At 38.2% G+C, this 24392-nt stretch overlaps 2 protein-coding genes across 4 annotated transcripts in view; one reads left to right on the forward strand and one right to left on the reverse strand.

Annotated features, from left to right (window-relative positions):
* The window catches only part of LOC113503990 (S-adenosylmethionine decarboxylase proenzyme), a 33762-nt gene extending 29058 nt beyond the window's left edge, over positions 1–4704 (forward strand). The window contains exons 4-8 of the mRNA XM_026886145.1: positions 971–1067; positions 1337–1497; positions 1835–1927; positions 3737–3892; positions 4065–4704. Coding sequence (XP_026741946.1) covers positions 971–1067; positions 1337–1497; positions 1835–1927; positions 3737–3892; positions 4065–4202 — 645 coding nt within the window. The 3' untranslated portion in view covers positions 4203–4704. The remainder of the gene's footprint in view (positions 1–970; positions 1068–1336; positions 1498–1834; positions 1928–3736; positions 3893–4064) is intronic.
* A 1380-nt stretch (positions 4705–6084) lies between these two features.
* On the reverse strand, positions 6085–23113 carry LOC113503701 (fatty-acid amide hydrolase 2). Of its 3 annotated transcripts, none has more exons than XM_026885767.1 (12): positions 22713–23113; positions 20688–20954; positions 17676–17802; positions 15773–15944; positions 14499–14623; positions 10515–10604; positions 10066–10211; positions 9705–9787; positions 9098–9284; positions 8573–8695; positions 7816–7953; positions 6085–7391 (listed from the first exon to the last, which is right to left on the reverse strand). In XM_026885767.1, exons 1-12 carry the CDS (start codon positions 22749–22751, stop codon positions 7248–7250), a joined length of 1641 nt encoding a protein of 546 aa, XP_026741568.1. In that variant the 5' UTR covers positions 22752–23113; the 3' UTR covers positions 6085–7247. The 3 variants fall into 3 exon arrangements, with proteins under 3 accessions (XP_026741568.1, XP_026741570.1, XP_026741569.1); XM_026885769.1 differs by lacking the exon at positions 22713–23113 and adding an exon at positions 22338–22541; XM_026885768.1 differs by lacking the exon at positions 22713–23113 and adding an exon at positions 21918–22015.
* Positions 23114–24392: the final 1279 nt, after the last annotated feature.

Raw genomic sequence — 24392 nt, forward strand, 5'->3', positions numbered from 1 at the left:
ATTAATTGTATATAAAGTATTCTCCTACAATTTGGTTTCACGCTAAAATTAAAAGTATCCGAGAATAAGTTATTCATTTCGGAGATACTTAAGTTTTGCAACTCCTAAACTAATTCGAGACAGTTATCAAGTGTCAAACACTAGTCAAGGCTATCCCAGTTATGATAAAAGCTTTGATAAAGCGGTATACTGGAATCTGACGCAAAATTATGTAATCTAGCCGGCTTTAACCACAACCGAAATTCTTTTATATTTTTTTAAGTCAATCATGTAAGAATAATTGAGTCGATCTGGTTGAATAGTTCAGAAGAGCTTTTTTTTTTGTTAAAGTGGGGTAATCCTTATGGATGGACCTCCTTGGTGGAAGAAGTGTGTATTGTCAGACTTTTACAGACTAAGTGTAAGCCCCGTGCCTCTGATCGGTGCGTGGCAACTGGCAATTTATCCATACATGGCTTGAACTGCTGCAAACATATCTGAAACACCTACATCACTTATTAGACGTGTCCTTTTAGGAAAGTTAAGGTGTGGGTAAGTTTCAGCTTGACTTTGCCTAAAAAGTGATTACTAAAGTGTTGTAAAATTGTCTTAACGTGTCGCTAGCATGTCTTGGTGTTCGAATGGCGGTCATCTCATTGTACCTTTGTTATGCGGCAGGAAACGGTATCGCAGTCAGAATCGAATTACTGCGATACGCCATCCGTCTTGTATCGGCTTTGTTCAATTAACGTGTAGCTCGCGAGATGTATGAAACCTGTGCGAAGTTTGAGTTTTTCGATTTGGACGATTATTACAACCTGATCAGTTTGGAAGAGTTTGACTTTTTTTAAGAGTAGAGTACTCTTTCAAAAAAACCAACAAAAGATTTTACCCAACTCCTAGCAAAAACAGTCAGAATCTTTAGTTCAAGTCGCTAATTAATTTTCGCAATTAATTTCTTTAACTATATCTTGTATTTATTTGTCCTCAGGTAAAACTTCTGGACTCGTACTTCGGCGACGGGCGCGCCTACATCATGGGCCCCGAGAAGGATTGCTGGTATCTCTACACACTGCTGCCACTTGAAGGTATGGCGTTACACTAAATTGTTGCTACAGCTTAATTTACTTCCTCAAAATGTTTTTTTTTTGTTCATGCTATTTAAGATCGAAAAAGGCTTCTCCCAAAAGTCAGCCATATCTGATGATCCTACAAATAGTTTCATCACAATCATAGTTTAAGTTAAGCCTTCGATAGGTACTAAATATCAATTTATATGTATCACGATCATTTTATACATTCTTAGACCATCTCCCCATAATTTTTACACACACTAACGTCTCCTTCAATATTCCAGGCACTGTGGATGCCCTTGAGAAGGAGCACAGCGACGCCAGCGAGGGCCGCGGTCTGACCGAGCCCGACCAGACCATAGAGATCCTCATGTCGGACCTGGACCCCGCCGTCATGGACATCTTCACCAGGCAGTACTCCGCGGACGCGGCACAGGCTACCAAGGTGAGCATACAATTATATACAGGAGTTTACTTATGCACGGATAGCCGAGTAGAGTTCACCATGCCAAACCCACTGGATGCGACGTATCCCGGTTTCGATCCCCGCGTACGACAAGCATTTGTGTGATCCTCGGATGCTTGTCCTGAGTCTGGGTGTTTTTGTATATGTGACTTGCATGATTGTGAAACCCCCCGCGACACAAGTTTTAAATCAGAAGCCATTATTTTACTCCAAAATATTTATTTTTAGGTTACCAACCGCTTTGCTTGCATTGAACAAAGAATGTTATGAACTTTTGTCTATAGTTGTTATAATATTATTTTTTTGTTGTTGACAGGAATCTGGTATAGACAAGATAATTCCAGGGATGGTCATAGACGATTTCCTGTTTGATCCGTGCGGATATTCCATGAATGGAGTCGCTAAAGATGTAAGTTATTTCCTATATTCAATACTGCCCGAGTCCAGGCTTCTCCAGAAAATATTGAGGGTTACACTACCCCACAAAAGGGATTGTGAAGGTCAGATAGATAGTCGAATAAGACTAGAAGCCAACCTCAACATAACTTGATAGGAAGTCCCTTAAATCTTTTCACATTTTTCATTTGTTCATAAGTCAAATAACAAAATATCAAGAAGTAAGATGGAGTGTAAGTCCAAGTTGTATTGTGAAACCTAGACAAAACAACATTTGCTCATTCATTGTCTCAACTATGTTTCACTGACTTAGTAAGCTTGTAAGTTGTGAGGTTAAGCTTTTAACTAAGTTTAGATCTTAATACGTCTGTCTAAACATAGATCGAAACGAAACACTTAACTTACTAGTATTTTTAGTTACAAAACAATCTGTAATATTTGTTTCACGAGTTTGTGTTTTAAGATCTACAAAGTAAGACTCAAATTGCTTTTTACAGTTATGTAAACAAACATGAAATATTACTGGGTGTTTATGCGTTATGATTCAGATAGTCATAAAACAATTATTTGTTTTACGCAATACTATATGCACCATGTCGCAGGTCTTCCCTACCCAGCCTTGTCGCACATAAAACAGTATCGTCTAAGTTGGAAGACACTTGTTGACAGGCTGTTTTGCAACTGTCCTGAAAAAAACGAAACTATTTTTATTTGCTAAGACCTAGCAATTCATTGGCCTAGCCTTTTTCCAACTATGTTGGGGTCGGCTACCAGTCTAACCGGTTTCAGCTAAGTACCAGTGTTTTACAAGGAGTTGAAGGAGTGACTGCCTATCTGACCTCCTCAACCCAGTTACCTGGGCAACACGATACCTCTTGGTTAGACTAGTTGTCAGACTTTTCAAGCTTCTGACTACCTGTAACGACTGTCAAAGATGTAAGAATAACAGCCGGGACCCACAATTTAACGTGCCTTCCGAAACACGGAGGTACTCCTTATGACAAAGATGGTCACCCATCTACGGACCAACCGTGTCAAGCATAGCTTTACCTGTGATCGTTTCACTGCTGCGGTTATAGCTTAGCCTTAATACAATATATCAGTAGGCAGTAGGCAAGACTGACTTAAAACCGTTTTGTAACTGTAGAGCAGTGGCTTTTGTAAATACAATTTTAATAAGGATTCTCAAGTTATGTCCATATGTTTGTTTATAAGATAAATACAAGATTATAATGCTTTTAATATTTGTTCACGCTGCTAAAGGGAGATAAGGATCTACCATCTGTAAGTTATTCGGGTCCAAAGTTTATATGTTGACCTGTTCCACAAGTTTTGTATATTGCCCTAAAATATTGCGATTGTAAAGAATATCTTGTTGTGTAGATGATTAGATTAGATAGATTTTAGATTTATTATTCTACAATTAAAACATCAAAATTGTTGTCCATCAATCATATTTTTGTCCATAGTAGGTCATCAATTTTACCCGACTTTCCGTTTTACTTCTGAAGTACAATTTCGAACTAAGTAGGTAAAGTAAAATTAATTAGACATCTGTCTGCTAAACAATTTAAAATTAAATATGATCTGAACTGTGATAGTGAGTAAACTCTTTTATAAGTTAGCTTAGCCGGTATATTGCGTAGCTCCCCTCCCCGATGATCTTTAAAAATATTCCATAACATTTTTCGTTCATTAGAAAGTCACCTATTTTTTTAAAGTCCAAAAAACAGTCAACGCATGCTCACAGGCTAGCATTAATTAAAATATTGTGTGTTTCATCTGTAACTATAAGTCAATTAACATAAGTTTTCCCTCTCAGGGCTGTTACATGACCATCCACATAACTCCGGAGCGGTCGTGCTCGTACGTGTCGTTCGAGTCCAACGTGCCGGTCTCCAGCTACAACGAGGTGATCGCGCGCGTGCTGCAGGCCTTCCGACCTGCCAAGTTCGTGCTCACCGTGTTCGCCACGCCGGTGAGTTATCTACCTCTAGATATACTGATTGTTTACTAATTAAATAGTAATTAGTTTAACAATAAAAAAAGAAAATACAACATTTTTACGACTTTTAGGTCGGTAGTCGTCAGCTAGTTTCAATTTAATACATTCTAAAGCGTTCCCAGTACTTATGTTTGTTTCCTCGCAGGACTCCCCGGGCGCGTCTGCGGCGCGGCAGCTGAAGAAGTTCCCAGCGCTGGGCGAGTACTCCCCGCTGGAGTCGCAGCACTGCCGCTTCTCGGGCTACGAGCTGCAGTACGGGCTGTACTGCAAGTTCCCGAGCTGAGGGCCGGCGCCGGGCCGGGCCACGCTGCTGCGCCGCGCCGCGCGCCTGCTGTGCTGCGAGCCGCCGCGCTAGGCCCCGCCAGGCCCCGCCCGGCCCCGCGCGGCCCCGCCAGGCCCCGCCCGGCCCGCACGCCCAGCCCGACACTCACTCAACATTTCGACTTCACATTCGAATTTTATTTCAACATTGTAAACGTAGACCCTGAATAGAAACTAAGAAAGATGTCATATTTATTGTACATAAGTCTAAGGATTACAAAGAAAGTTGTGATGTATCTTATAAATAAATGATTATACAATTATAAAAGTTTATTGACATGTTTCTGTATTTGACCTCTTCGTTTCGTACCTTTTTGACCCAAATTTCTTCGTTAATGAAAATAGTTTGTAGATCAAAATTACAGATATTTGTAATAAGGATTACTGAATAAAGACACCTTAAAGAGAAATGAGGTATTAATGTAACTAAGCATTGGAATTTAAATAAAGCCATTTTGAATGGATTTCATTGCAGTTTATTTTTTATATCCCGATTTTTGATCAATACTTTTCGACCGTAGACAGAGAAACCAATTTAATAAGCACGAGCATTGACACTCGTTGCAAGACAACATGAGATTGCAGGACACTTGACGTTCGTAGCAAACCCACCTGACAGTCATAAAGCACTTGACGTTCTTGGCAATCCTACTTTCATTTGTAGCCCACTTGAGTTCGTAGAAATAACCTTTTACTTTCGTAGCAAGCCCTTGTTTGATCACTCAACGTCCATAGCAATCTACTCGAACTTTGCATCTATGACGTTCGTAGCAAAGACGACTTGACATTCGTAGCCCATATACTTACTATAGCCCAGGGTAGGCGAACCTTTATGCATCAACGTGCCATTTAAAAAAAAAAACGTTTTAAGTTTAATTTCGAATTTCTGATTATTTGGAAAATAATAATTATAAATACTATCAAATTGATCGTCTTAAAATACCTAATTCTGCGACGTGCCCAAAATATTGTCGCGTGCCATTGGTTCGCCTACCCTGCTATAGCCTGTGTCGGTAGCACATTTCGCATGAATGGTGAAACGACAGGAGAGTACTCGACTTTCTTTCATTCGCAATACACTTGACGTTCGTACCAAAATCCATGACATTCGTGTCACACACTTCGTAGCGAAATGGAATTGTTTTGTGTAACAAACTACATTCGTATCAAGTCTACATGAAATTCGCTGAACACTACGTCCTTAATAAAATTGTATTGACTTTCGAAGCTAATTCTAACTTGGAAAAAATAGCATGTTTAACTTGACATTCGTTGATAGGTGGACTTGCTACACAAAGCAAGTTAGTCACTTAAAATTCGTAGTGTTTAGATAGGTAAGGTTAATTGTTGAATTTGATATATTTGCTAAAATACAAACTTGAGATGTGTTTGATTAATGAATGTCATTTTTACTGCCTTACCTGCAATTTCCTGTGAATCTCTGTTGCTCGAATAAATACATTTTATGATCATCTCTTGATTCACGGGGTAACTTAATGATAATAGGGATGATGACTGGGTATAAAAAGAAAAAATCTCATTAGTCCCTCAGTTTGATAATTGAAAAGTATGAGACACGTATTTTTTCCTTTTTCAGAAAAACTAGAATTGACAAAGATTAACTGCTTTAAAGTTTAGGAGAGGGGGCTTGTGACGTAACGATATGGTAAAATTTATACTCAATCGTGACGTCACGCGTAAGTTTCATTCACTGTTATTTGGTCAATTTACGTTGGCGGGACAAATTAAAAAATACGTATCCATTATTATATAAAAAACTACACTGCAAAAAAATCGTCATCATCCCTATTATTACTTGAAGGATAAATAGTAACAACAACAACTATAAAATAATAATTTATTGAGTAATCAAATGTTTATCTGCTTATCCTCCACCAAGAACTGACATCAGTCTTAAAATAAAATAATTAATTAATTATGCAAATATATTATTTAATATAATAATAAATACGACTTACGTGATTGTGTACGTTAATAAAATAAATACATTGACTTCAACTCAAACCAAAAAATAGATTGATAAAAATATTACATCAAAGTTTTAATTATAAAATAAATTATTAATTATGAATAAATGCACACCCTTCAAAACAGATGTTTACAACAAAACAATTTACATTCAATTTAATCATTTGTTAAACATACTTGTTATTCATATTATGAGATGTCAATGTACTGTAACTGTTGTTTTTACCATATTATTGTTTTAAACACTTGTTTCTTATGTGAATCTGCTATTTTTAGATTTTATTATGTACTTATACAATTAACAGTAAAAATAATCAATATGTTACGGTACTTTATTCATCAGCCAATGTTTCTTCCAACATTTAATAAATAAACTTCAATACTTAATTACTAATTCGACCATATAATGATTTGTAAATAGCATCTCTTCATATACTCCACAACCAAAGCAGTCAAATGAGTGAGTGAGAATTTTTATATTAATATTTAACTTATGACTACAAGGCACCAAGTTATTGCTTAAAAGATACAATTAGCAAAATTTGCTTACAACAATATTATACTTACATCTAGACAATTAACATTGAATTGCTTAAATGCATTCATATGAATAGATGTAACAAAATAGGATAGAATTTTATTTCCTTTGTAAAAGTTATTATCTAGGATGTTATTTCGATTTTGCCTGCTTACTTCTGTGTAATATTGTAGATTTAATGTTTATTTGAGGTCACTACACCAAATCTCGCGGGTTCGACCCCTTATAATAAGCATTTGTGTGATCCACCAATGCTTGTTCTGAGTCTAGGTATATCTGTGCCCCTGATTTGTATGTTTGTAAAATCCCCCGCGACACACGGATTAAATTCGGGGGAGTCGTTTTTCAAAGAATAAAAAAATAATTTTAATTCCTACGTTCCATGTTCTGATGATGCTGAAACACTTAAATTTATGTTTCCTATGTGTGTGACCAGGCACTGTTTTACCATGTTTTGATAGGCAACTGAGTACTAGCCCCCTAGTGTACCCTGCAGGGTGGCTGCGCGCCGCCCAGAGCCTGTCCGAGGCTGGCGCCCACAGCAGTGCAGAGCGCGTCGTGTCGCGGCGCCGCCACCACCTGGACACCCAGAGGGATGCCGTCGCTGTTCACACCGCACGGGACCTGGGGAAGGACGGGTTATTATGTATTTAATAATGTAATAATGACTTTGTGAAAGTATTAGACCTATGGCTAAATCTCAACGATCATAACTAGTAGTGATTGTCAAATTTAAATAAAAAAAGTGCTCCTAAAATTTTGATGGTTACAGCTTAATATAGTAATACATTTCAAAGTAATTAAAATTAGTTTTTCGTTTTACAAAAATACGAAAACCGCACTATAAATTTGTTACGTTGTATGACATCTGTCAAAAAGATCAACGCATAGCGAACAGAGAATATCAGAATACCAAGATAATTATTTTTAATTAAAATAACTGTTTACCAAACATGAAGAGGCACATAATAGAATTAGCACAAAAACTTACCTAATTCAGACATTTTAAACAGCAAATAGTCTATCAAAAATGTTTATATTTATATACCTGTGCGGCAGGAAACTGTAGTACATTGAAGATGGCCCAGTAGCCGAAGTTGAAAGGGCGCAGAATAGGCGCGTAGTGGTAGGAGGCCAGCAGCGGGCAGCTCGGGAATAACAACACGCCGTCATCGCCTAACAACTCCTGAAATTATAAATAAATGTAGTTTTTATCATGAATTCCGTACCAAACGTATTGCTATGTTAAATTTTCCATTATTGTTTAGTTTTGTAAATTAGTAAGTTTGGACCCTGTTTCTTTTTTTTCGTTATGATAATCTGCTGATTGTTTCAAAAATGTTTGCCAGTTTCGTGTTATGACCACACATGGGCCAGTTTAAACTTATTTATTTCAGTGATAGGTTGATATCTCACTGTTGCACAACTGCAGTTTTTTATTCCCACGTTTTTATACACTCACTTTCTAGTTTGTATGATTGGTTGGATTTTCGTAACTCAATTTTGAGGCACTTGATAAGAAAACAGGCTGACATTTTCAGGGTAGCTTAAAACCCTGACAATGCAATTTACAACTATAAAACGGCTGGACTGATTTTGAAAAAAAAATGGATGGAGTAAAATTTAAAAACGTGGGTATTTATTTCGATTCTACTTATCTCTCTAAAAATGATAAAAAATAAATAATAGATATAACTATTTTTTTTTATCATTTTTAGAATTATCACTCCCTGTATAACACATAGTCAAAGCCTTTCAACCAGTCGTATTGACCCATTTTCCTCTTATCTCCTCAGTGTACTCACAATGAGAGCGTCCTTGAGTTCCCTGGTGGTGGTCTCTGCCCACTCCTTGTTGACGGGCGGCACGACCTGCTCGTCGAACAGCTTCATGAGGGCCGGGAACGTGTAGTCACACATACCCACACACTGGAATGTTAACGAATTATATAACTAGCAGTTGATCACTACTTCACCCGCTTCAAAGTAGCCAGTGTGTTAGTTAAAGAGTTAGATATACACGTACCATTTTTTTTATAGGAATCGATCCATCCATAGAGGTAACAAACATAAATACACACTCGCATCTTCGTTAATTCGTAATCATTATATTATTGTGATTCTACTGTCCTTGTTTAGGTCACTGAATTGCTAACAGCTGATTTGAATGATGAGACAGGACTTCGTGGAACACACAACGCTTATCATAAACGGGGATTAAACCCGCGACACGTCCCGCACAATGGTTTCGCCATGGCGAACTCAACCATTCAGCTATCCGTGCAGTTATAATTATCATCATAGTATAGTTACTGGTTGGTTTAACCGTACCTTCTTAGCGAGCTCCTTCCAGAAGCTAGCGCGGCCCTTGCGGTTGGTGATCATGGAGGCGAAGTCCTCGACCTCGTGCGTCATCCAGTAGCGCCACAACAGGAACAGGTAGTTGAAGCCGGAGTGGTAGTACGGCTGCGGGACGTGGGCGGTGGACACGGCGTCTTCCGTCAACTTGGCTATGGCTCTGGGAATGTATAGTAAGGAACATTTAGTTTGTTTCGTGCAATAAATCAAACAAAAAGACAGATTGCCTCTGTATAAAACAGTTTTCAGTCGAGTCTGGGATGGTATATTAAAGATGACGATGATGTATCCGACTGATTTCGACCATGGCGACATCTACAAAATACTTAAGACGAAAGGAAATGAAAGTATGGAGTGGGAAATTTCTGCCTGGTTAACGCGGCCCCGGTACACAAAGGCCAAAGGATGGAACACCCATGTTCCTGCCTTTACCCTTTGGGTTTGAGTCAGTTATAGTCCGGCATTTTCTTCCGCTCAGCAGGAAGAGTAATTTGATGATTACTCATCCAGCAAAAAGGAGTGAGGAATTAATACTACGATTTTATACCATATGTGTCTCAATTAAATTATTGTTTATTACTTTTTCATGACGTTCCTCTGGTCCGCACAGATGGGGCTGGGGCGCCAGTCGTCAGAACTCTCCACGTAGTAGAACTTCAGTTTCTGTGAAAAAAACATACAGTAATTAAACAAAACGCTTGAAAAAACAAAGAGATCCGCATGCAGCTCACTTTTTATGTAATAATTCTAATAATTAGTTTATTGTCAATTCGCCTCATCTTTGCGCACGGCGCCACTTAATATGGGCAACCCTTGTAAATATACAGTAACCGGTGACGTTGGATACATTAATTCGTGTGTCAAACATTTTTTTAACGGGGAGAAAGGACGGATGATGATTATTTCAACATTTTGAAGAATATAGACCATAGGCTGTGTACCTTAATATCGACGACCCTGTCCAGGTTGAGCAGATGCGCCTTGTCCCCGGCCACGACCTTGGTGAGCGGCGCGAGGTCCCCGGGGTGGCGGCTGGAGAACCCGATGGCCGCCATCGTCGGCTCCTCACCCGTGCGGAGACCAGAACCTGAGGGTAAGTGGAAGGTAAGGAATCTCTTAAGTTAAGGAAGATAAGAATGGTAATTTAGTTTTTAAGGTATGTTAAATTGTTTTGCTCAATAGTCATATGTAGGCTTAGGATGTGCTATTTTATAATGCTGGTATCCCTCATATAATTAATTTAAATATATTATGATTTTTCATTAAAATACGTTTTATAAAACTTTATCTAAAGTATTTACAAAATATTTTAATAATATATACACATAAGATCCATTCATATATAATGAATATAAAAGTAATTCTATTTGTGTTTTGTTCACTATTGTACCTTTAAGGCTGGTGTGTCCGGGGGTGGGGTTGAGCGCGTACAGACCATTGAAGAAAGCCGGCATCCGGGTTGAACCACCGATGTCAGAACCTGAATAATGATTACATAATAACTTGTGTAAATAAATTGAGTCCATTTTTAAATGTATAAATATATTTGTTTTAACACTTAGGTAATAGAAAAAGGCGGGGTTGGGGTGGAGGCTAGAACATGTGTGTGGGCAAAATTGTAGACAACACGCAGCGGTTGTTGGTTGGTTGTTGGTGATGGGCTCCTTTTTCCGCACGTAGGCTCTAAGTCGGCCCATTGTGCGTCAGGTGGCTTTGGGAGGCTGTCAGTCCAGCCATCCCAACTCCCTCCAGAAGCGCAGAAGTCTCCTGGGACGTTCGCAGGCTTCTGTGACGGAGCTCGGTGAACCGAGGATCCCTGCCCGGCATTCCGCGACCCCCGTGCACTCCAGGAGCACGTGTGCCGCTGATTCTTCATGTTGAAGACAGCCTCTACATAGTGGACTATCTGTAACATTGATGGTGAAAAGGTGTTTATTGAGTGGAATGTGCCCGGTCAGCGAGCCCACCACTATTCGTAAGTCGACCCGCTTTAGCCCAATCAGGCCGCGAGACAGTTTCGGTGAACGGATAGGGACCGCCTCCCTTGACTGTCTGCAGCCGTTAACTGTAGCCCAGCGATCGTTGTGATTGTTAGTAGTCTGTCGCCTTAGCCATGACCTGCACTGGCCAAAGGGCACAGGCAGGTATGGCCGGGGGCCAAAGATCCGCGTGTCCGATCCCCTCCTTGCCAGCTGATCAGCAGCGTCGTTTCCTAGGGATCCGCTGTGGCCTTTTATCCATTGCAGGGTCACCATGTTGCTTGCAGCAATGCGCTCAAGTGCTTGGTGACACTCTTGTATCAGCGACGATGTGATGATGTAGTTGTCCAGTGCCTTCAGAACCGCCATGCTATCGGAGAGAATCCTGATGGCTTGGTCCTGGATCCCTCTTCTTTCTATAGCTCTGGCCGCCTGGGTGATGGCTACACACTCGCACTGGAAGATCGAGTTATCTGCACCCAGAGGTATTGATATGTTGATGTTCAGGTCCATTGAGAATACTCCTGCGCCCGTGCTTGAGTCCGTCTTTGAGCTATCTGTGTAGACGCGTACCTCGTGTATTCCCGAGGAATCTTGTTTGTTTTCTGTAGTTTGTATCGTGTATGCTTTGTTGAAGACATACATCCTAGGTATTCGGTCACATGGTGCATTCAGCATTGGTATGGACTCAAGGCTTTTGTGCCATATGTCACCATGACCTCTAGATTGTGCGCGCCACAGTCCCGAGTGTTGTAGTCTTGTAGCAGCCACCGCTGCCTCTTGTTGTATGAAGAGATCCAGCGGTGGCAGTCCAAGCAGCACTTCCAGAGCCGCTGTTGGTGTTGTTCTCATGCATCCTGTGACAGCACAGCATGCTAGCCTTTGGAAGCTTTGTAGTTTATCCATGGCGGTAGTTAGTTTGGTCCTGGGCCACCATACTACCGCTCCATATGTGATGATTGGCCTTATTACGGCTGTGTACAACCACAGGGTAATCTTGGGTGAAAGGCCCCATCTTTTCCCCATTAGTCTTTTACATTGCCAGAAGGTGATGCAGGCTTTGTTGAGTTTTTGTTCTACATGTTTATTCCATAGCAGTTTGTTATCCAGGGTCACTCCCAGATATTTGACGTCACTGGTCAAACAGAGTTCGGTGTTGAATAGTTTTGGTAGTTTTAGGCTTGGCAGTTTGCGTTTGTTGGTGAATAGTATGAGTTCCGTCTTCGTTGGATTTACGGAAAGCTCGTGGTCTATGCACCATTTTTCGACTGTCCTTAGAGCAGAGCTCATAAGATTGCACAAAGTACTCTCACATGGTCCGCTGATTAGGACGGTGATGTCGTCCGCGTAGCCCACCGTGAAATGGCGTTGTGCGTTGAGTCTTGTGATGAGCTCGTCGACCACCAGGTTCCACAGAAGCGGCGAAAGGACTCAAATCAAAATCAAATAATTTATTTTACGAATATGTGTACATAATAAAGATGTTAAGGTTTAAAATAGTTCTATAACATATTCCGCCATTAGGCATGCAAAATATTAAATATTAAAATACAAAATAATAAGTTCAAAAGTAACTATAAAATACAAATTCTAAAGACAAATACATATAACTAAAACAATAACAATGCAAAATAACAAATGTCAAAACTTATCCTCTAAATATTCTCTAATATCATAGTAGCATTTACTAATAAGAAATTCTTTGAGTCTTTTTTTAAATTTATCAATAGTATCAATTTTCACAATGGAATTGGGGAGTTTATTATACAATTTTGGTGCCATGCAAAATAGGCTTTTAGTTAAAAGAGTGGACTCCACCTTGAGGACAGCCTCTCGCCACCATGGCCCTGGTTGTGTCATTTACGGTGAGTTGTATGGCCCTGTTCCTGAGCATGTCATCTATCCATCCGGCTACCGTTGGATCAACGCCATGTCGTACTAGAGCCTTTGCAATGCTAGTAAAGTTGGTTTTGTCAAAGGCTCCCTCAATGTCTATGAAGACTCCTAGGGTCGACTGCTTTGCCGATAAGTCTCTTTCGATCGTGCTGACCACACTGTGTAGTGCCGATTCTGTTGATTTGCCCGCGCTGTAGGCGTGCTGGTTTGGGTGAAGCGGATGTTGTAGTAGCGCGTTTGACCTAATGTCCCTGTCGCAGAGCCTTTCCATCGTCTTCAGAAGGAAGGATGTCAGGCTGATAGGTCTGTAGGACTTTGGTTGTGTGTAGTCACTCTTGCCGGGTTTCGGTATGAATACTACTTTCACTTCTCTCCACTTTTGCGGGGTGTACCGGAAGGCCAGACAGGCTCTGTAGATACCTACCAGATGCTTTATCAGCCCCTCGGCGCTCCATTTCAGCAGACCCGGGAATATCCCATCTAGGCCCGCTGTTTTAAAGGGGAGGAAGGTGTTTATGGCCCATCTGACTTTGTCCTCGTCGACAATTCTTCGGGCGGTGCTCCAGTCCGACGCCTGCGGCACGTGTATCTCCGTTCCCAGCCATCCTTTCTCCGTGGTAATCCTACAGCCCGGGAAGTGGGTTTGGAGTAGAAGTTCGCATGTTTCATCGTCGGTTCTGGTGTATTCACCGTCAGGTTTTTTAAGGGACCCTATATTGCGCTCAGGTTCGCATGATAGGATCTTTTTTACCTTGACTGCTTGGTTGTTGCTTGAAATATCTTCGCAGAAACGTCTCCAGGCTTCCGTCTTCCTGAGTCGGATACGCTTTTTTAGACGTCGCTGGGCTTCCTTATAGAGCTCCCAGTCTTCTTGGTATTTGGTGTTCATTGCTCTGTTGAACAGTTGTCTTGTCCTGTGGCGGAGTTTGTCTAGCTCAGGTCCCCACCATTGGTTCGCACCCCTCGGTTTGACCTGGGGTAGTGTTGAAGGACAGGCTTTCTCAAAGCAGTCATTCAAGAGATGCGTTACTTGTTCCACATGCTTCTCGATGTCTGCAGTGGTGCCGTGGTGGATTTCGGCGTCTGCCTCCCTCAGACCTTCCGCGGTTAAGCTTCTGAACTTGTTGCGGTCTATCTTCCGGGGGTTTCGTCTTGGTGTTGCAGGAGCGATGGCCATTTTTAGTTGGTACCGAATCCACCTGTGGTCCGAACAGGTTAGCTCGTCAGACACAACACGCAGCGGTCTTGTCTGAAAAGCGAAAGGTTTACCGCGACCCCGGTACACGAAGACCAAGGGAAGGAACATGGGTGGGGTTTAGTTAGTGGAACCCTGAGTGATGGTGCACTCGACAAAGCAGAAGGAATCATTGTATGATTTCCCATCACTTCGCCTACTGGATGGATATGAAAATAAATACTCTAAGTTGCTGCAAGGCAGACAGATAATAGCTATAATAAAAAGTTCTACCAATAATAGGGTAGACTCGATTGTGTCTTACAGAGCGAGATGGGCACAGTGACGGCGGCGTGTAGCGCGGCCTCCCCGCCGCTGGAGCCTCCCGCCGTGCGGCCTGTGTGGTGAGGGTTGTTGGTCTGCCCGAACACGTAGTTACGGGCCTCCATCCTGCAACGTCATATATAATGAAGACAGAACATCCTCAAGAGAAAAAAAACTTAAAAATTGGTGAGAAGAAACGTGGAAACAAATTGATGAGACATCGCGTCTTAGACCAGACAATATAGTTTTCCGTAATGAGTAAATAAATGCTTTTCCTGGACTGGCCTTTGGAAGAAAGCGCTAGATCAATCTGAGCAAGCTTGTGCCATCAAGCGGCATGTATGCCCCATGTTCAGCGTTGTACGCGAAGCAGAAACGCAATCAATCGCATTTGAAATCGAGTCCAGCAATAATTGTAAAAAAAGTTTGACCCAAGGCTCGATAGATGGCGTTGGTATCGAATTAGATCGCGCTATGGTTTTATTACATGTGAAACTATAATATATACTTTTGTAATTTTTTTTATTTTTTGTTAACCGAATGTATTAATATATACGTTTTAATTTCGTTGTAGTGTTATCATTTACTCCTCGTTCATCAGGTTCCTTGTAAAGTTTATACACCCCAAATAGCTCATGCAGCTCTACCATTTTAAGGGAACCGCACAATCTGGTACGATACCGCCAGTAGCACGATGTGAGACAAAACCTACTCATGTCGCTAGATAGTGTATACCTATGATGTAAATAATGAAATAAGTCTATAAATATAAATAATAAAGTAATATATAACACATGGCAAAATAATACATAACTTAATGATGAATGCATTAATCTGCATGGGATTGTTTAAGATACTTAATACTCAAATATGTATGTATATATTTAAAAGTATATAAGTATTTCTATCAGTTGTCTCAACGTACAAGCTTTCCTTAGATTGAGACTAGATGGCGTTGTGTGAAAATTGTGAAATATTATATTATAGTTAGTAACTTTATCTTGTTTTAATATCCGATTAGCGTTCTAAAACCAAATTTACAATTTGTAAGTTTAACAACCAAAAGTCTGACAACCAGTCTAACCAATGAGTATCGTGTTGTCCAGGTAACTGGATTGAGGAGGTCAGATAGGCAGTCGCTCCTTGTAAAACACTGGTTAGACTGGTAGCCGACCCCAACATAGTTGGGAAAAGGCTAGGCCGATGATGACGATGATGATGAAGTTTACATAAGCTGGCCAACCTAGGACAAACCTAGGAGATAACCTAACTTACCACTTGTTAATCTCCGGCACATTAGTCACAGCGAGGGGTATGGCCCCGGCCTCGCGCATCAGACGCACGCACTCCGCGTCCTCATGGGCGCGGATGTCTTTCCGAGCGAGCACACCCAGCGTGTGCAGGAGACCAGCGACCGCGTGACTCTCCTTGGCTGTGAAGGGTACGCCTGGGGAGAACGATGGTAGATCAATATGTGTTTGTTTTAGGTTAGGTAGGTTTCGAAAGTGACCTAACGGCCCACACTACTGGCCGGTGGAAGCCCGCGGTCGGTGTATGAAGGACTGCAAGGTTTAGTCAGTAAAAGTCTGACACAGCCCAATTCCTCCCCGAGGGAAAAAAGGATTAGGTAGGTATACTCCCAGTGAATAAGATGCTATGCACTTAATTAATTTTGGGAGACGCTGAATTGTGGTTCAGAGTTAGTCGGTCTTCTAAATAAGTTTTTTATTTATTTTTTCTCTTCAAGCATGCTCTGCATAGATACTTAAAAGCGAAAACATGTCATTGGTTTTTGTCAGCTGTTAAAAGTTAACACTGTATGTTTAAATACGAATAGTGCCAATTTAATCCAATTTCAATATATTCATCGCCATTTTAAATAGCAGAACTGGGGCTTTGAATCATAATAAACAATTGCACAAAACATTTCTCCCAATATTTATAACTAAACCTCAATAAAAACGCAAACATTTCGATTTCTCTTATACTTTTTAGCTGCAAACTTTTACTACAACAATCAAATCATTACTTTAGATAGCTTATAACGAAAGTACATTTTAAAGCGTTAATTACTACACCGAGTCATATTTCTAATTAGATATAAAATATGTAATTATAGAACTTTCTAAACTACAGTCCGCTTGTTATCCGGGGCGCAGTCACTTTCAAAAGAAAACTATTTCCATTTTAATGTTTGTCGCATTTGAAATTATTACGTAATTAGCGATATTGAATTAAATTTTAATGAATAATGAAAGCCTCGGAAAAATGGCTTCAAAAAAATTGTGATATTTGGATTGAATATGCATCGATACAATCATTTTACACGTGCTAATATTGACATCAAGATTGATTATTGGATAATTGTGTTTTAAAAAAAAAATTATAACGAAATTTCGGTATTTATAAAATCAGCTACTCTATCTATATGTACCTATACTCCAAAGAAAATATCTCTCCCGCTTTGATTAATTACTAAAAACATTTTAGTTATAAAATAAAATAAAAATCCATTCACCCAAGATTGGCTACGAAGTAGACCTATAATAATAATTATCTGGTAATCTTAAATCTTATTACATCAAAATATATTGACGCACGTTAACGAACTAAGTACATAGATGACGCACGAGTATACTTCAAATGGTAACTGTAAAAAAACTTGAGGCTTTTTTAAAGCTACAATTTGTATGGTAGAGACGCACTTTAGTAAGTTACTTTAACTAATAACGTCACATCACAAAATTGCTGTCTGTGTGACTACTACCATATATTATATGAAAGTTATATTATTGATTTTGTGGAGGTGTCGCCGCTTTAAATACCGTGTCATGCGCTATGATGCTTCCACAATGATTATACTATCCTTATATCGTGGGGGGATTCACAAACATTAAAGTCATGTGTACAAAGACACCCAGAGACTGCGAATGCTTGTTCTGAAAGAGACTCAGAACAAGCATTCGTGGTTCCCTCAAACGCTTGTCCTCTGCTGATCGAAAGCGCGACATATCGTGCATAGAGGATTTGATGTTTTTCTTGGAAACCCATCACCTGGGGAGGAAGCGGGTACTGTCAGACTCTTACTAACTAAATCTGAACCGCCGTACGACGTCTCCCGCATTAAGTAGGCGCGGTAATGCATAGCAATTCATCGTGAAACGTACGTTAAACTTACCCAAAAACGGTTTCTTCTTGAAATACTCATCGGGCAATCCTTTAGCAATCTTCTGATCGATTTCGCGGGCTTCTTCGAGCGCCGCCTCGTATCTCTCGTCGGTAACCGCGTTGATTATAGGGTTAACCTGCAATATAGATAAGTATCATTACCGTACAAGCGATTAAGATATAGATATAATGTTATCTGTTGTAAAACTATTATAAATTACTATCAGGTCACCATAGGACTAGTTCGTTATAGATAATAGATTAAATATTTATCTGTATGATATGATATTTATGATTTTACTAGCTGTTGCCCGCGACTCCGTCCGCGTTGAGTTCAGTTTACAGCGCGGTGGTTCCCGTTTCTGTGGGAATGCCGGGACAAATTGACTCACACTCCGCTCCCATTACCCCGCCATACAACCATAATGCCAAAAAGCAGCTGTGAATATTTTTCATTATTTTAACCAGTCTATAATATCTGTGTATCAAAATTTCATAACAATCGGTTCAGTAGATCGTTTTTGCGTGAAAGCGGAAAGCGACAGACAGATAGAGATACTCTCATTACTCTCGCATTTATAATATTAGTATGGATTAATTTTGTTTTGTCTATTAATATTTTTGATATATTTGTAAGCCTATTAAGCTAATTATAAACTATTTAAAAATATTAATAGCTTCGTCAGTGATAGCCTAGTGGTATGACCGTTGGACTCTCAAAGTAAATGTAGGTTCAAAGTGTAGGTTCGAATCCCGACACGCACCAATATATTTTCCACCTACAACAAGAGGCTTTCTCAAGGGTATGGAAATCAACGCAAGGCATGGAAGTTTAAAATTTTGACACCAGGTTGTACAAAAAATAAAAAAGACAGTTTTATACCGTGGCCTCTAGGCTAAATATACTTTGTCGAGATCTAATTTAATCTCATCATCATTAGTCAAAATCGGTTTAGCGGTTTACTCGTAAAAGCGTGACAGACAAGCACAGTTACTTTCACATGTACATTTTTATTACTTGTAGAATAGATTGTACAAAACAAGCGTTACGGTACAAGATTAAATATAATAATCGTAAAATTAACGTTTGTACTACACACGTTTGTTACTGGGATAGACTTTTATGTAAGAAAAACTCAGCTGACGTAGTGAATGGAGTTTCTTGCCGGTTCTTCTCTTGAGGAATAACATTTTGGAAGCGCGCAACTAGAGTCATAACTATAACGTTTTAGAAGTGCCTGGACAACGGCCTGTTTGAATAAATTGACTTGTGATTTTGATTACGACTCGAAAGACAAAGATCGTAGGTTCGAATCCCTCAAAACGGGAATGTATTTTTTTACAACTATTATTTTGTACTACTTTTGTTAATTATAAATCAGTACTTGTTTAAAACGGAATAAAATTAATCGTAAGGAAACCCGAGAATTTTCAACTGCATGCAAAGTTACGTCATACGACTAAGGGAGGTTTAAACTCCAATACTAAGTTCAACATCAATGATATGACAAAAAAAATAAGAACGGACGTCACCTAGCTTAAATGACTTCAGAACTTCACTTACTTAAGTGAATGCTTACCTAAGTACCGTCCCAACTAGCTATATATTTAGACGATACTCAGGTAAGTTAAGCATTACTTAAAATAAGTACAAAGGAAATACGACTTGTGAAAGGTCGGGATGGTACTAGCCAGGATCCCACCCCACAACCTCGCGCATACGCAACCGGTCATTGATCTGTGCTACCACAGTATACCTAGGCAGTCTAGGCACCTATATCCAATAGGCTAAAGCTGGTTATCTCAGGAATGCAAGTCCTAATACTAAACATCCAAGTAATACTATAATAAGTTTGTAGGTAACGAATGACGCTTGTTACTCTTTTACGCAAAAACCACTAAACGGATTTGGACAAAATTTGTTACACAGATAGTTTATAACTTGGATGAACACAGAGGAAAGCTTTTATTCCGATTTTATGTTCTCGTTGGATCATTTACAATATATCATAGTTCTGTATCAATATCGCCCTGCCGAGCCGAAAGTGCTCTATGAAATGTATGTATGAACACGTCTGTTACTTATAAGGATATTTTTATGTATATTTTCAGGTTGTGAAGCAAACGAGTAGGCGTGAAACAGGGGTACGAAAAATGTGAACTGCAGCATTAATTTTGTAAAACTGGAAAGTTAGATAATTTGGTTACTATGCTATGGAAATTTTCGTCTTTCTTAAGCATTTAATAGTCTAAATTCATCATCATCTGAATATCCTTTTCTCAACTATGTTTCTTGGTCTTCCAATCTACACGCTGCTTTATAAGAAGCAAATAAATATCTAAATATTATCTGATATTAATCGAATTTCATAACAAGTTATTTAACATCCTATTTACTACACAAAGTGTTATCCATTATCAAACATATAATAAAAAAGTGGGAACTCACTTTTATGAATTTATGTAAATTTACAACAGTGGCGATATCAAAAAGATTACTTCATTGTTTATAACATTTATAGGTTATAGGTAAAATGATAAACTAATATTTAACGAGGTTTCGGAAATTATGATGTGTTTAAGGCAAGAAGGGGCGCCCTTTGCCCAGAAGTGGGTCATTATGGGGCAAGGTGGGATGGTGTATTTTAGATTAGAAATTGTAACACATTTCTATGAATAAAAAATAAAGCAAGAGAATCAAATCAGACCACCAGGATTTTCACGCACTCGGGCAGAAGAACACACAATAATTTTGCAATTCATCAACAAATCTTATAACTCGGGGTCATAATCACCGCCGCGTCTAATCATGAATGACTAAGACTGTCAAATCAGGTCGTCCGTATAAAGTTCACCGGATAAGCTGGTGATGGATAATGTTTTACATCTGGAAATTTGTAACTGAAGCGAAGCTTACCGAAAAACGAGATATATACAGGGAACCTTTGCCTGGCAGTGCGATATTGTCTGTAGAATACAACCTAAGACTTGTAGAAACCATTAAATTAAACAAAAGACTCACTTGTTGTATCCTCTCAATGCAGATCTTAACCAGATCTTCTGACTTCAACTGTTTGTTTCTGATCTTGGCTGCTATATCCACAGCACTCTCTGTCAGGATGCTGTGCCTCTTCTCAAGGTCAGGGATCTTGACCCTCTTCCCCTCCCAGTAGAAGCCGAAGACCAGGTCGATGAGCCAGTCAATGTACATCCGGAAGAGGATGATGGCATGCTTGAAAATGTTGGACGCCATTCCGATGAAAATCTTGTCTGGTTTGTTTCTATGATACTGTAGAAATAGGTATTTATTAAAATGAATTAAAATTGAGTTCAATTATAATCAGTTGAAGAAATATAGGGATCATTTTTTTTTCTTTTTATTTCTTTTTTTAGAAAGTCTGTGATCTGTATGTATTTAGAAATATATAAGTAAGTTTATCAGTTGTCTGGTTACCATAACACAAGCTCTGCTTAGCTTGGGATCAGATAACCGTGTGTGAGTTGTCCCAGGATATTATTAGGATATTATTATTTATTATTTATTAATTTGTTTCAAATACATTTCTGAAGAAAAAGATGGTTAACTAAAATTTATATATAAAAATGTATTGTAAATGTTTTGTTAGTTTTTATAATATTATTAAACATAAAAAAGTCAAAAAATCTATTTTTAATGATATTCAAATTTTTACTAATCAAGCAAACAAAGTCCAATTAACATTTAATTATTTACTTAATCAATATATCTAAATTAGATAAAGTCCAATGTACATATTTTTTTTATTTCATAAGTATAGATTTTATCTTCTTTTGTTTTTATGCATTAGAGACACTGAACACTCTTATCACTGTTCATCTTACATCACCTTACATACCATAACCATATAATAAGCGATCTTGTGATAAAATAAACACCACTCATAGATACACAGATATATCTTAATACAGAAGTTTTACTTTATTTAAAAATGGAAGAGAAGATTTCACTTAAAAGAACAACATTGGCTAATTATAGTGAAAGCTAAAAACAGATAAAAAAAAAATACAGAAACCAATGCAACAAAAAAAAACATTTAATAAATTCAAGTAACTTTTTACCCTCAACCAATCTTTGTTCAATAAAACAACTACTTACTATTATATTAACATTGAACAAGCATCCAAATATAAATTAAATATGTACATGTCATGTATTTGCATGTGAGACAGACACTAGACATTAAAAAAAAAAATATTAAGTTGTCTACATTACCTAAATAATCTAGACAATTTTTTAAAGCCACCCCAGCCTTTTTCCAAATTGTGTTAGAGTCGGTTTCAACTCCAACTAGATACTACTGAATAATAAAGTATTCTGATTATGAAGGAGGTAAATAAGTTATAATAATATTGTATCTTAGTTACTACTAGTAATCTTTATTACAAGAATTACAACAATAAATACTTGATGCCACAATAAAAAAAAAAAGTTTATGGTCTTTTTTACTCTATAGTAATGTAACTGCATGGTCATTGTCAACACAAGGTATTGAGTAAACAGCCCAGTAATATTTTGGTACACAAGTTATATTTACATTATAGCCATAATAATGTGATGAATAGATTGTTTGACTAATATTAAGATTAATTTAATTCTATAATAAATGAAAAAAATATATAAACTATTTTCTACCTTTAGAATAAAATATATCCAGTATCACACACAACTTCCACTGTTGAACTATGAATAGCAACTTAACTAGAAATATAACATTTTATGATCTGATAAAGTGATGATAAGAATACAGTCATTTACACCCGATATCCACAAGTTTTAAATTAGTATGAGTCTAACCATTGTTCCCTTTGGACATAAATTACAATATTAAAGCAACTAACATTGGACATATACGGCCTCTTACCTCTATACTGAAACTGGTTGTTAGAGTCAAGATCATTGAACTATGCAAGTGCAAGGACAAGATTGTTTTTTTTAATGCTTACACATTTTAAGTTATTATTCCAGGGTCTTATTCTATCTATCTATTTTAATAATCAATAAACTCACCTGAGTCACTTCTTTCTTGGCGCTGGTTGTCGAACTCATTGCTCGATTGGAACTATCAATAGGTACATTGAATATCTAGGTAGCGGTTGTTCACAACTTAGCAAGCAAAAAGTTCGCTTCGAATATCACTGACGCTAGTGACTAAAACTGTAAAATATTAAGATGCGAGCTAAAGTAAGGCAAAAAAATATTTTAATTGCATTCCGTCGCACAAATACTTTATTGCTGTCTGATTATATGCCGTTGCTGGTTTTCTATCTTAAAAGCCGTTATTTTGCAGTTTTAGTCACCTAAGTAATTAATTCTAAATAAAATAATCAAATCAGAAAATAGTATTCATGTATGGAAATAAGTTCAAGGTTGCGATACGCACAGAAGTACGAATGATGAGGCTTGTTTGTTGTTGCCTAATGTCAAACTGTCACGTCACCTGTCAATCGCCTTTGACGTAGGTCTATTACTTGGAAATAAATTTCAAGTTTGGAAAAACGGATAAAATATATTTGTGCAGTTTGGAGCAGCACTTCTACAGCATCATTTGACACTATCTATTTATAAACAGTATTTAATGAAATTCCTAAGTAGCCTTCAATATATTACTCATTTGGGTGATTTACTAAAACGCCTGTGGGAAAATATTAGCACTTCGTTTAATATTCTGAAGTTCGGATATTATTCGAAGGAAAGTCGTGAAGTAAAATACTTCAGCAAAACTATAATGATTTATTACAGCTTCAAATAGCTACTGTACAAATGGTTGGAAAGCAGATAAATAAAATGTCTTGATCGATACATTTACTTTTATTAATTGCCACATACCTACTTTTTTAAACTCTCCCTAGTATTTTATGATTACAAGTGGCTATGGAAAGTTTCAACCCTAGCATATCTGCTAGAGACAGTTTTGTGATCCTTCTCTATGACTTAAAAAATACACAGCAATACTAAGTATCCTTTTGAGGTGAAAGCCCTAATTATTGACCTCGCACCTCTTTTATCTACTAATTAGTATGTTTTTCTTTTACCTTGTTTTTATTAAACTGTTTACCTGTTCATTACACTTCATATCGCGATATAAGTATTTTCGCTTGAACTCATAAAAATAGAGAGTCATTTTAGATAACCACTTTCCAAACAATCAAATGTTAAGTCTATGTTAACGTGGTTGTCCCAAAGAGGTGGTTTTTTTATAATTTCCCGATACTGCAAGCTTCGGTCTTACCGAAAAAAAGGAACATATTTTCAAGTTTTGTATAAATACTTTTTAGTAAGAAATCTTATGAAAGTATAATTAATTAAACATGATCTGGTCATAAGGCTGCAAATTGCTCTGGTTATCCGACATCTATGTAGCATTACGTTCCGCACTGCAGCCAATGCTTTCATTGCGGTCGTTTACCTTGTTACATTCTACTTTCTATGAGGTGAACATCTTAGATGCATCGTCCGTCCACAATGAATAAAATATATTGCCGTTAGTCATCGTTAGTTTATAACAAAACTAAGTAGGTGGTCTCGGCTAGTACGCAATGCCACGTTGTTGACCCTTCGAAATTTTCATCACAAGTTCTAAGATCTTTCGTTAAAGAAAGAAAAAAAGAAAGGATTTACTTTCTAATATAATTTACGCCTGAAAGGGATACAACTATCGGTCGCTAAGACATCAAAGTATGAAAAGCT

This window comes from Trichoplusia ni, chromosome 20, assembly GCF_003590095.1.
Source record: "Trichoplusia ni isolate ovarian cell line Hi5 chromosome 20, tn1, whole genome shotgun sequence".
In the NCBI taxonomy this organism is placed as follows: Eukaryota; Metazoa; Arthropoda; class Insecta; order Lepidoptera; family Noctuidae; genus Trichoplusia; species Trichoplusia ni.